The 13,932-nt window shown below is 32.6% G+C and overlaps 1 protein-coding gene across 3 annotated transcripts in view; it reads right to left on the bottom strand.

Annotated features, from left to right (window-relative positions):
* sdt (stardust) overlaps window positions 1–13,560 on the bottom strand; it is a 60,506-nt gene extending 46,946 nt beyond the window's left edge. For all 3 annotated transcript variants that reach the window (XM_066401985.1, XM_066401986.1, XM_066401987.1), the window contains exons 1-4: window positions 13,232–13,560; window positions 11,884–11,969; window positions 6,883–6,992; window positions 6,770–6,827 (exon numbers count right to left, since the gene is read on the bottom strand). In XM_066401985.1, coding sequence (XP_066258082.1) covers window positions 6,770–6,827; window positions 6,883–6,992; window positions 11,884–11,950 — 235 coding nt within the window. In that variant the 5' untranslated portion in view covers window positions 11,951–11,969; window positions 13,232–13,560. The remainder of the gene's footprint in view (window positions 1–6,769; window positions 6,828–6,882; window positions 6,993–11,883; window positions 11,970–13,231) is intronic.
* Between the last annotated feature and the right edge of the window lie 372 nt (window positions 13,561–13,932).

Genomic DNA, 13,932 nt, shown 5'->3' with positions numbered 1-13,932 from the left:
GGATAAACACATATGAGTTAGGAAAAACAATTAACGATTCTGCTTAAAAGAATTATTATATTAAATGCCATGTAATATGCTATTGTATCCATCAATTGCTGGTGATTCAATCTTTCATCGGAAAAATAAAAATTTTAAATAAGGCTAATCGGCAAAAAGGCGAAATGAAAAAAAGAGAAAGTTAGTATGAGGTTATATGAAATGCAAGATGCTAACCTTTCAACTTTGTTGTGGCTCTTACGGTTTTTGAGATATTTCACTGAAATTTTTAGCCTATGGCTAGCTTTACAGTCTACGCTATTACGCTATTCAAATCATCGGCAAAATCTATGGGGTAATGATATTGCTTCATGGGTCAGGTAAACTTTTACTATCCTATTTTTTTCTGGTACAATTTAGACACTATTTTGTCACTAACATTTTTTCGATATCTATACCGCTGCTAACCTGAAACATTTCTGACCATAATATAGAAAACACAATATTTTTATCCTAATTCGCCGGTAACGAAATCGATAACAAATGAATAGAAAAAAATATGCATTGTTTGTTATTTTCTCAACTAGCAAGGAGACATAGAAGGCAAAAGGGATATGGTTACAAATACAAAAGAAATCAAGAGCCAAACAAATTTCGAACTAAAACAAGCCGTAATGTTGGTTGGCGTCGCTATGATTTTTCAATCAGTGACATTAATAATTTGGGGAACCAACCACTATTGTGTGTTCTTTTATTTATTTTTTCTTTCTTTGAAAACTTATCAGGTTTAATTTTCAGGCTTGATTCCTGCAAGTACTGTGCGTATATTTTGTGAAACCAAGCGCAATGGCATACTTACATTCCTGTCTTTATTTTCCTTATACAATTAAATTTTTACTGTGAAAAATCTTCGTTTTTATTTGTAAATTGAAATTTTTGAACAGTACCACGTGCGGGGTAGCCTCTAGTTTGTGGAATTAACCGTTATAGTACACTAATTCGTTAATTTTTCTCGTACAGTTCAATTTTTGTTTGGGAAAATTATCGTTTTTATTTATTATTTGAAACTGCTTAAAAGATACCATGCACGAGGCATTTGACAAAATTAGCATAGTTTTTAAAAAATTAAGTCAAACTATGACGAAAACACCGAGTACTTCTAGAACCCCCTTGTATGAATGATAGTAGGGCTCCCGGTCTACGTTCATCCACAAAATGAATCTTTCAGGATTAAAAAAATGTAAACATTTCCGACTTTTTTACTTCGATTCGAATTTCAAACAATTTCTGGACATTTTACAGGAAATGTGATAGATACATAATTGAGAAAACTTTAATAACCAGTTTTATGGAGCTGGACGCAATACGATATTTTTAACAGGAAAATCACAACGTTAAAGTTCTGAGATTTTCCCACTAACAGATTTTTATTTTTCACCCTTTATGCTGCAACCTGCGAAATCGCTTCAAGCGCAAGAAGATATTCCAGGATATGGACTTTCCGGTGCCATATGCAAGAAAGGATTAAGTGTTCCAAACAAGTGAACTTTTCCGTCTAAGACATACAGGCGCAAAAATTTCTCAAGCTTTTAGAGATTATCACAATTTCTCCGTTGGACCAATTTCAATATCCATGCCATTTTGTTGGCCCCCGAAGTTCCTAAAGTTACGTATATGTTCAAAGTTTAACTTAAATAGGGAAGAGATGTATAATATGGCACACTATGAGTGTAAGTTTACTTCATATTAGGCGCCCTTTTTAAAGTTCCTACCTGTTTTTGAATCAATTGGGGGTATGCGAAACCTTTTGAGATTGAAACAATATCAACATTAATAGCTCTTGAGTATTCATAAAGGATATTGTTTTATTCGGATGTAGAGAATATTTCTCCGGCATTAATACATTTAAATATATCGGCAAATGGTTAGTTTAAATTGTATACTAAATAGTACACAATTAACATCCATTAAGACGTTAACTGTAATGTCTAGGAAGTCATTCTTGCTGGTTGTCTTTTAAAAATGGTTGAAATATTAATTTTTAATACACAGGGTGTTTCAGAACTTGCACGGCACTATTTGAGCTATATGTATATTCTCTGGTATAAAGTAAGGAAAAAAGTTCATATAAGCATGTGTCCGATCTCGATCGATAGCGGCGTTACAGGGTGTTAAAAATTAAGAAATAATTTGATTTTTATTTTACTGTGCTTCATTTACTGGAGACAGAGCCTTCAAATTTTATATGCGTATTAAGTAATAGGGGCTGCTTAATATGAGTGTAAACTGCCTCTAACTACTATACAGATTAGTGTAGTTTCTGAAGTCTTGGTACATAAAATTCTTTAGAAAATTTTGCTTGTACACCACTGGTGTATGTTAATATATTTTTTTAAATGTTCAATCTATTACCTAAATTTATAAATTAAATCAAATCTAAGGATCCCACTATGTTTCAGAATTGCACGGCACTATTTGCGGTATGTATTCTCTGGCACAAAATAAAAAAGAAAGTTCATAAAAGCATATGTCTTAAGTCAATCTATTATCGAGATACTGTGGCATAAAGATATTTATTAAACAATACAGCATAAAGTATAAGTATAAATGTATATAGTAATTTTTCGCTAAAATGGTATAAGTCCGATCTGTTTAAAATGACCCTGCAAAATGTCTTTCCTTGCGTGGACCGCAATAAAATTGCTCACAATCTAAAGTTAAGGAAATGTGAGTTCGTATATGGCTCGTTATTTATCTATGTACACTTATACATATAATGTCCTCATCATCCCCATTGTTGATTTATTTTTGATTAGCATGAATATGATCGTGAACGGAATATCACCCTTGCAGTTACGATTCAAGACGCGTTGTCTGTTTCTGTTTCGGATTTAATTTATGCTTAATTTAGGTCTAGTTAAATCTAGAAACGGCCATCGTATATACACCTCACATCTTAGATTTAAACTGACATTCGAGTCATAATGATCTACTTTACAATCCTGGTATATAATATACTATTAAATCCAAAAGTGTCTTATCTCTTCTATAAAAATTGGACTTTTTACTGACATAATAAAAGTTTGAAAATGGTAATAATACCTACGAAGATTTGAGCATATAAAATTTATAATAAGAACACCACAAACCTGACTCTCAAACCACAATTTGTATAATTCGTGTGAAAATTTTGTTTTAATGTTGCTACTATTCCAAGCTTTTATATCCCTCTCCTCAAAAATAAACTGCCCTGAAGCATTATTAAATTGTAATTATACATATATCAAACCATGATGGTGGATCTAGTTATTAATTATTAAGTAATGAAACACTTATTATGGGCAACAGTCACGGACAAATGAGAAAATATTATTAATCACCTAGTAAACATTCTCAGTATTGTTGTCAAACAATTAAGGCTTATGATAATTAGTTCTTATTGTTTTGTGGTGTGGGTTTCCGTCTAGCAAACCTTCAAATAGCATGGATTTAAGTACATACCTACAATGAGATTCCAAAGTGATTTAAAAACTCATTATATAGATATATATTTATACATACATATGTGTGCTTATTTAAATACTATTTAAATATGTTATGTCTATAGGTAATAGACCACTTGTATCGGAGCTTATCCAGAGTTCAGCCTATTCGACGCAGTCAGTCACAGAAAAAAATATTTACCTTTTTGCTTTACTCTTTGAATTTAAATTGATTGGCAATGATACAGGATTTCCCACGAGAAAAATATGCGACGAAGTTATTTATTTAAACAGAAAACCCTATGTAAAATGGCATTTTGTAGATTCTGCAAACCCATCTAGCTGACATTTCGTTAAGATTCTCCGGATAATTCCAGCCTTGGACTGATTTAATATGTTTAAATAGAAATAAATGTATTAATGGAATCGTGACAAATTATCAATCGAAACATGAAAAATCATAAGTAATTTCTTCGCTAAAACATGAACCAACCTTGCAGTTCAGAGAAAAATGAATATTTGAAGAACCATTCGGGTTTGGCATAAGGAACATATAATGGAACTTCAGCTATTTTCATCTGCAGACCCTGAAAATGACTTTAAATATAGGACCCTCACGAGGGTATTCCATTCTCTCGATTCAATAAATCCCTTCTGTTGGCAAGTTGCCCGACAGGAGCAGGCGCCATCAGGAAAACAACAACCGTCTTCTGAACAACCTGTATTATTCGGGACAATTTTAAAATGTACGTTTTGAGAGACTTGAATACCTCCCCTCAAACGGTAAATCAAAATGATAAATTTATGCAAAACTTTGCGTCGAATAAGGTCATTCATCGTGAATTGGTGCCTACTCCTTTATAAAGACGATTGTTCGTATTATTATTATTAATCATTATTATTTGTTATTAATAATTTATGTATTTAATACTTACATTAAATGCAATCGATTTTTTTATTATATAATCTTGAAACACCTCGTTCGTGGTAAATATTTCATTTTGATTGCACGTTAAGTATTTTTGCGAAAAATCGGTAAAAGAATGTTACTCGACAAAAACTATTAAAAAAATACCGGTATTCTCCAGTACTGGTAGTTGAACTTCGCTCTCGGGGTATTTTTAAAGAATTTGTGGCTCGTAAATTTGGATAATAATTTTGCATAAAAATATTTAATGTATATTCAAAAAAATATTCCCAACTAGTGGTATAATTTCTGAACACTCCTTCGAGTACTCCCAAAGAACGCTTAAAGGCCTCTTTGGAGTTACAAACTATTTGACTTTCTGAAAGTTTTATTACAACCTTTTAAGTGGACGCCATAAAGCAATATAATCTTATTATAGTTTAATTCTTATTATGGTTCTTAAATCTTATAGCTTTAAGGATCATTGTGAAGAAGGATTTTAAGGACATTTTAAAACAGTTCATTGAGACTTACTCTTCTCGAGTGCAATAAGCCTCGTAAAATGTGCGTATAAATTAAAAAATAGAACTGCTCTTAAAGTTGAATTTCCCAGACGTTTTCAAATTAGTCACAAATCAAATAGCTTTGAAAAATCGGGTGTAAGGTCGAAAGTATTTTATCACTCCTTTATAAAACTATATTTTGTCTTATTGAGTAAACAAGGAATTCTCTCGCAAAGTGTCCAACGTTGCAAAATTGCTTTTTCATATTGTATCTAAAATATCTGACAAAGAACGCACAACTTTATTAAAAATATATGTAGTTTAAAATTGAAATCTGAAATTTAAATATAAATCCTCATCGCGAGCATATATCGTATATCTGGTGACCCATATCGCATGTACAGGGTGTCTCAATTCGATGGTTTTACGAAAAAACTCTTCTGCATTTGATTTATCTAACAAGATATTAAGAAAGTAAAAAAATCGGATTTTGATAGAGTTTTTCTGAAGAATTGAGTGGCGTACTTCGGTTTTTTCTGCACCATATGGTTTAGTGGCAATTAACGACACTCTGTATATTATTAGATATTTTGATTTGCTTCATTAAGGGCTTGATCTGAGACAAACTTCCATCCCAGGTTTCACTCTGTAGATTTTAACAACAATTTTTATAATCTAGTAATTAGTCTGTTCATGTAGATCTTAAAAACAACTGTACGTGAAAATTTTTAAATAATATCTTAAAAACTGCTGCACAAATTTCCGAAGAAATATGTGAAAAATTAAGCCGTTTCTCAATAACGAAGCGATTTGAACTTCATTCTTAAATTAAAAATCATCTTATTTCCCCCAAAAAAGGTATGACTAATTAAAATTGAATATATCATGGTAATCGCCTCTTCTATATATAAACGAAAAAATGACTAATTTAAGCTGCTCATTATCAACTTTTCTGGTATGCAAAATTTCGTCGGAATACCGCGTTTTTATCCAAAAATACAATCAAAAACGAAATTACAATTTTAATTTTAATACCCTGTATCTGGAGAACTTATCACCACAAAAGCGTTTATGAAACAACATGGCTTATCGCCTAGTTGTAAATGGAATTTGAATGCTTTTCGTGATTCACTTTAAGTTACATAAAATGCTTTATAGGTCATTAAAACCATGTTTCCAACGTAGAAATATACGTAAACCACTCTTAGGCAGAAAAGGTGACATATAATACTATAACTTATAATTTAATTTAATTCGAACCTTTGACACAGATTTAAGATCCGAAATCCTTCTCTCAGAGAACCAATTCTTCAACTGACCTCAATGTAATCAATGATGTTAATCCAAGTAATTAGATGCCGTTAACAGTCACAGGACTCTGTATAAATCTCGCGGTCACTAGCACACTCAGACACCTCAAAACCACCACATAACATAAAGTTCTATGCCAAAATCACCGCATATTTTGCCATGTCACGAAACACTAGCGCAATTTAAACTCGATGTTGCGCTGGAAGTACCGAACAACAATCGCCGATCGCGGGTACCAGCGCTGGTCACCAGGTTCCACGGTGTACGAGTATAATGTCCGCGAAGGCGACCGTGCGCTTCACGAGCTTCATTATTTCACCTCTTTACTTTTCCCGTCTACAGAGTGACTGCGAAATATTCCGATGATATACGATTGCGATAAGCTGTTGATGCGGCCAAAGTAGAATTGTAAGAAAAGTCTTGAAATGTTTACAGCGATTGAAAATAAGAATTTACAAAAATATATCATGCCCGCTATTGCAACGCGTGTCTATAGAGAATGAAAGGAGTTCGCTGAATAAATCGATCTTCAAATCCTATACATAGACGTAAATAAGGATTCAAGGGATTTTAACTACTGCACTTACCTAATCGAGCCCCACTTCTCCGCTTTACTCGAAGACATATTGTCCTAGACCTAATACACTGTAAATAGAGAATATAGAGTTAGTGGGGTGCATGAAAGACGTATTTGACTGACCTGATGAATATGGTTAATAACTTCTGTATGATTGGCGTCTTCTAAAGATTTTCCATTTACTTCTAGAATTTCATCGCCAACTTCAAGATTATCGTTATCGGCCGGTGAACCTATAAGCAATAAAATAAAGATAATCTATTTGCAAACGTCATTTAACAGTCAGCTTTGATATCATTAAGATAATGGACAAGTGACTTTTATGACATTTGATTAAGTGGGGTATAAGTGTTATACAACAGAGGCGAATGACATTTCAGTATTCGCCGCAGTAGTCACAACAAAATACACTCATTTGATATTTATGTATAACTTTATATTTATATTTATCAAATCAAACAAACACTGACATTTCTAACAAAAAGTATTTTACTTGTACTTAAAATTAAATATACAATTATTTAAAGCAGTATCTTGTAAAAATTCTCTCGAGTTGATTGAACAATTTGCTCTAAGATACCGTACGGCTCTAAATTGTACCCTCTGTTAACTTTTTAACAAATTATTATTTTTAAAAGATTCAAAAGCGGCATTAAATAGGACAAGAAATACTATTTTTTGACGTTTGTTTATTTTTCTAAATGTCACTTACGTCACAGCTAGCACAAAATGGCCGTTTTTTCAAAATGAAAAGATTAGACAAGTGACACCTCAAATTAAACATATTTCAAAACCACATTTAAAGGTTTACTGCGGTTTAAAATCGATCAATTAGTTTTTCAGAAAAACTGCTAAAAGTAGAAAAAATTAAATGTAAAAAAATGCGATACAAATTCAGTTTCATATTACCTAAACAATAAAAAAAAACTTGTTTGTTGATAGAAAATTTATTTAATTAAATGTTCGAAATGTAGCTCCTGACAAAAATGTAGCTTGTCAACAAATTTCTACCTTACATTAATGAAGGTTTGTGGGTTAATAGAATTGCAAAATTTTGTGACTCGACGTTTTTATTGCATAAAAAAACTATTTTTATTGCACCAAAGAACTAATTTATTATGATCAGACTTTCAACTGTTCACGGAAAATTATGAAGAAGAATGATGTAGTTTCAATGGTTAACGGCGGTTTTATCTTGAGGTCTTAATAGGCTCCACTTGTCCATCGCGCCAGGTGATCTTGCACAGGATAATACAATGGGATAAGATGGGATGAAGTGCAGATAACCACGGGATAACGCAGATGGCCCCATTACGATATAAATTGCTACACAACTCCTGACATTTTATAAAAATAACTGAAGACTGATTTGCATTGCACTTTTACGACATTTATGCTTTTCTATTTATAGCTCTTTTTCTCAAAAACTAATCGTTCCATTTTAATTTGCATTATATAATTAAATTTATTTATGAAATACCTTTAATTTGAGGTGTCACTTGACTCATGTTTCAATTTTAAAAAACGGTCATTTTCCTCTACCGGTGACGTAAGCAATATTAAAAAAAATAAGCAAACATGAAAAGAGTATTTTTTGTCCTATTTAATGCTGCTTTTGAATTTTTTAAAAATAATAATTTGTTAAAAATTTAGCGGAAGGGACAAGTTAGAGCCGCACGGTATATCATTTTCGTGGTCTGGTTCATCCTCACAGTTAATGATCTCGAAAGTGACAGTTTCATTAACTCACGATGTTACGTAAATGCCTGTAGGACTCTTCATGTCGTTTTAAACATGCAGTCCATTCTATGATGGAACACAATGAATGTTAGTCAAACAGTCTTGTTAAAGGTAAGTTTGCCAGGATTCCCATGTAATATATTAGTATACCTGTAACATTGCTGTTAAGTCAACATGAGTATTCCATTATAAAGGTGAATACCTCCTACGCCACTTGCTAACATAGTTGCTAAGATCTTCCTCAACCAGGGACAGGTATATGTCTTGCAATTGGCAATTTAAAGTATAAGGCCACCTTTGCTACACTTCCGATTGTACGGATTTCCATAACGTTTCTGGTGCATTTACCATCGATACATTTTATGAAGAACCGACTTTCTCATGACAGGATGTAGTGCTTGCTGGATGTATTTTCTCTGCAATTTTATCCAATCATCTCCGACTGCAGTAAATTACATTTTCGTATGTTTTTTCCATCAGGTATCGTGACATGAATTAATAAACTATGATCTGTACCGTCCTTCAACTTCATTTTTATTAATTCGTCACATCTTGAACTATTCTTCATTTTGTGAATATTCTTAAGTTCAATGAAGTACCTCAGTAAGCCGTTTTCGGAATACTTTTTTATGCTTTCTCGTTCACAATACTTCAATGACTTCTTATATTATTTTTCGTATACATTTGTGGATTTTGTCTGTAATAATATTTTTTTACTTCTGTTTTTCAACTGCAACAACTCTTGGTGGCAGGGGCGATAGGTGCATTTCTTCTATATTTGCCATAAAGTCGGTCCACATATTAAGCAAATCTAAGTCTTTTTGGAAATTCTACATTTTACCTCCTGTATTATATGACAACCCTTTTCATTTTTTGAATAGTGATTCAGAATTCTACAATAAAACTCGTTAACTTTGGTAATAGTGCAATTGAAAAATATTATGTCAATATTTACCCCAATATTGAGCGCAACTAATACCTCACGATTCGCCAATACCAGTAACTGATCTTCTAGGACTCATTACATGATTAGTGCAATCCTCGTTGAAATGGACACAAATTTTCACGAGTAGCCATGCAGGTATCCAATTCTTTTTTGTCTAGTTACTTTAATTCAAGATACATTTTTAAGTCAAAATCGAAGTCTGCTTAAAATTGCATTTTCAACAACTTTTATAACTATTACATTTGTCCTTTTGATACGTTAAATACCCGTAAATCCATATGTTACAGTATTTATATTAAAAAAATTATTAATTTAATTGCTAGGATGTATGCCAGACCGTTAACGATGTTGTTTCACAGGGAATACTCCAAGAACAAAGGAATCGTGCTAAACTTTTCAGAACTTGATTCGTATACCGAAAGCAAACAAAAAGTTTAAATATCGTAAAATGTAGATTTATAGATCATTTACACATCAAAAGGGTGAATGTAATAGGTCGTTGAAAAACTAATTTCGAGCGGACTTTGATTTTTAAATAAAAAAATTTGGCTATGTACATTTGATTTGGGTCACCCGGTACCAGAAATACTTAAATGCAATGCAAATTTATATAACCAATGGCGAACACTTACGTGTTTCCTGTTTTTTGCCATAATATACAGAGTGCAAAGCGTCAAATTTCGAAGGATAATAGATCCATTTATTACCTGGATACTCTACGGGGTTATGATTTATTACAAAATATATATAATATTTTCGGAATAAAGCAATTCTTATGAAATGGCTCAGAATGGTCGATTTGGTTTTCGTTGCTTGAACATTAAAAAATCATTTGGAAACATACAGGGGGAGTCAAAAAATTATGTAATTGGAAATTTTCATTTTTTAAATGGAACTATTCAATTTTTCTTTTCTAATAGAATTCTGCTTAAAATTCTAGGCATATTTTATGTGATATTACCTATAATTAAATTTAATGGTTTAGGAAGTATTTAAGCTCAAAATAATTTATTTTTGTCATACCACTTTTGTGTTGTACGATATTTAACTACATTTAGTTTTGATGAGAAGAAGGATAGTACTATAAAGTGGCCAACAAGGTTGCTAGATTTGACCCTCTTAGATTTTATTCTTCACAGTTGCATTAAGGGCAGAATGGACCAAAATAAATGCCTTTCTGTCGATTCTAATTGTTTAAAACGGGCATCTTTTACAGCTCCGCAGTGTTCTAAGAATCCAAAAAGTCCTGCTGGACATTAAACGCTACATCAACCTGAATGGTTGTTATTGCACTACTTATTCTGTCTTTAGGAGTTTCGACGAAAACGGATTTATTTTGATACATTCTGTCCTTAATACAACGTCTAAGAAAACATCTTATTGTCGAAATCTGCCAACTTTGCTGACCACTCTATGGTCCCCCAGCTCCTGTAATAAAAACCAGATGTACTTAAATAAATGTCATAAAATACGAAAAAAAATACCTTTAACCTACTTACAGATGACAAAGTGATATGATCTTAATTAAATAATTTCGTATTTAAATATTTCAAAAACTATCAAGTTTGCTTATACATAGGTAATGCAACATAAAATATGGTTAGACTATACATATATTAATAAAACTATGTTTTGTGTCAGATTTCATGTTAGTTTGCTAATAATCTAACTTTTAAATTAAAATTAAAAAACCTCTAAAATACCTTAATCGTCTGTTAATAGTATATTATACACCAAGGTGGTGAAGTATAATATTATGACTCAAAGGTAAAATTTTAATCCCGAAGAGCGCAGCAGTTAGGAGTCAAGACGTGAGAGTCATAAGTATTTCACAACAGTGGAGTATATACGAGTTTTTCCACTACTGAACTTGAGTAGATTTTTATAAAATTATGTAAATTTTACGTAAATTAAGCATAAACTAAATCTGAAGCACAAAGAGAAATCGAAGCTTGAATCACAACATCAATGGTGACGTTTCATTTGACATTCGTTTTCATAGCCATCAGGATTAAAAGAACAATTGGGCGGTGATGACATTGTGGCCCATTAACTCATTAGGTAAATAATGAGCCGTGTACGTGTCATTATTATCCTGTTATTCATCTGATTTAGAAAAAAAGAAGAGAATGCGAATTTTACAGTCATTCAATACACCCAAGAGAGCCTTTTAAGAACTAGTAGAATAGAGATAGAAAAAAATTATGATTGCCAATCAATATTCAATTATTTTCAATGCGATAGTAGAGACATACGTTATATGCATTATTTTACTTAGATTATAAATTCACTTGGCTTTTTATGCTAGTACTATATTGAATCAGTTTATCATAAACTGCCATATGTAACGTGCCGGCAAACAGTACCATCAAGAGCCCTTGCCCTTAATAAGCTAATCCGACATAAAACAATATATCTATATATGCATAAGATCTTACCATAAAGCTTTATCTTTTTGTCCTTGGTCTCTACCAGAATAATTACATAACCTCCTAAATCCACCATGATTTGAATGGCAGCAAATCTGGAACATATAATAATTAATAAAAATGATCTTAGGACGAAACAGGCTTTCATTTCAATTACTGACTGTACTATCTCCTATTGTCTCAATTTAATCCGGATAATATGAATTAATGTGTGAAGGATACTTTTATCTGAGAACAATTTTAGTATCTAAAATATGTTCATGAATGAGATACTACTTTATATTACTATATAGGGTGTTTCCTATGTGTCCGACACAAATTAAAAGGACTATTTCATTTGTTAAAATAAGAAAAAATCTTATAAACATATGCCCGATATCGCTTCATATAATTAATATATAGGGTGTTAAAACGCAACCATGGTTATTTTTGCGTAAAATTCCAACAGAGCAGCCTCATAGGCTCGCCCCCTGAAAATGATTTCTGATAAGTCTAAAAGACAGTCCTTAACATTGCTATTAAATAACAGAAATTTTAATTAAATCAGCTAACATTAAAAAAAAAACAGTAAAAAAGAAATCTTTTTTTACACCCTGTACTTCAAAAATGAAACGATTCCGGATATATGTGTTAAGAACTTTTTTATTTTCACACGACGTTTGAAACACCCTGTATAATATTATTTTCCTAATTTTGACAAATAAAGTAACAGTTTTCTTAATCAAGGTCGGTGACTAAACAAGCTTTATTTTCATAACTAGATGCAGCAGGTACCTTCATTTATTAACTCGTGTAACAAATGGAACCAAAATAATGTTTACTATAGTTCTTATGTGGGGCGCAACATCAGTAATTTCAAATTTGTACCTTTTTCCTGATTTCTTCGTTGTGATGACAAAATTAGAAAAAATCGTGCTTCAACCTCATTAGGAAATGCTATTTTGTGTAACTCGAATCATATTCTGGGATCCCGTTTCGCTAGTTATACAAATTTATGCATTTTCTAACTGGCTGTAATAACTGTTAATTTCATTCAATTAATTTTTCATTGAATCATTATTATTATCAGAGCATTGCCTATTTCTTGAAATAAAGATATTAGACACTAAAGGGTGTAGGACTAGATAAGAGGAATAAATCTGAGCTATTAGTGCGGCTTTAAAGATATCGACAAGATCTCTTGACATATGAAGGGCTGTGTTATAGGGCTAATTTCAACTTCGAAAGAAGGTTACATAAGAATGGATACTTTAATTTCGATGTTAAAATTCACAATTTGAGACCATTAAGTTGTATTAAAGTTGAGACCACTAAAGAAAAACATTGCATACACCAAAGTGCTACAAGCCCTACTTACTTTGAAAGCAAAACTCGTTATTACACTCCGCAACGAGCAAGAAAGTTTAAAATTTTACAAAATGTTTCACTGGCTTCCATCGTTCCTTCCAACTTCCCTTAACCGAATTTGTGCGTAGCAATAGGCAATGGAACGAAAACAACCCTCGAAGGGGCTCTTAATGTCGGTCCCTCAATGTGCCCACACCGCGGCTGCCGTCGATCGGAATTCTGAGCGCCCCATCATCGAAGGGGTTTTTTACCATCGCAGTCATCAGAAAGGAATCTTGGGGTTACTTGAGGGGCCTTTGACGACGACACCGACGGCACTCCGGAACGTCGGGTGTGGATGCAAATGGGACAGTCGACGGTCTGAGCGGGGATCGATACCGCGCACGAGAGATCCATTCGCACAGCATCCATCCCCTTTTTGTACGGGCGTGCGAATAGAATCCAGTGGGACAAAGGCCTAAAAAATTTGTCTTGTATTCCGAAGACTATTAAAGTCAAACACTTGCTGACTGGTATGTTGAATGATAGCTAGGACTTTTCTGCTGGTTCGGCAAATTACCTAAAAAATCTGCCCGAAAATAAGTTAATTACGGCCCTGTCAAACTTTCAGAATAAATATTTTTTACTAACTCGTTAGAAATTGTTGCTGACCGATATACAGCATGACAGCCGGGACTATTCCATACGTTCCATATAGATTTTGTGCAGATT

The sequence above is a fragment of the Euwallacea similis genome, chromosome 24 (assembly GCF_039881205.1).
Source record: "Euwallacea similis isolate ESF13 chromosome 24, ESF131.1, whole genome shotgun sequence".
In the NCBI taxonomy this organism is placed as follows: domain Eukaryota; kingdom Metazoa; phylum Arthropoda; class Insecta; order Coleoptera; family Curculionidae; genus Euwallacea; species Euwallacea similis.
The sequence above is the reverse complement of the archived record's forward strand: the minus strand, read 5'-3'. Positions and strand labels throughout refer to the sequence as shown.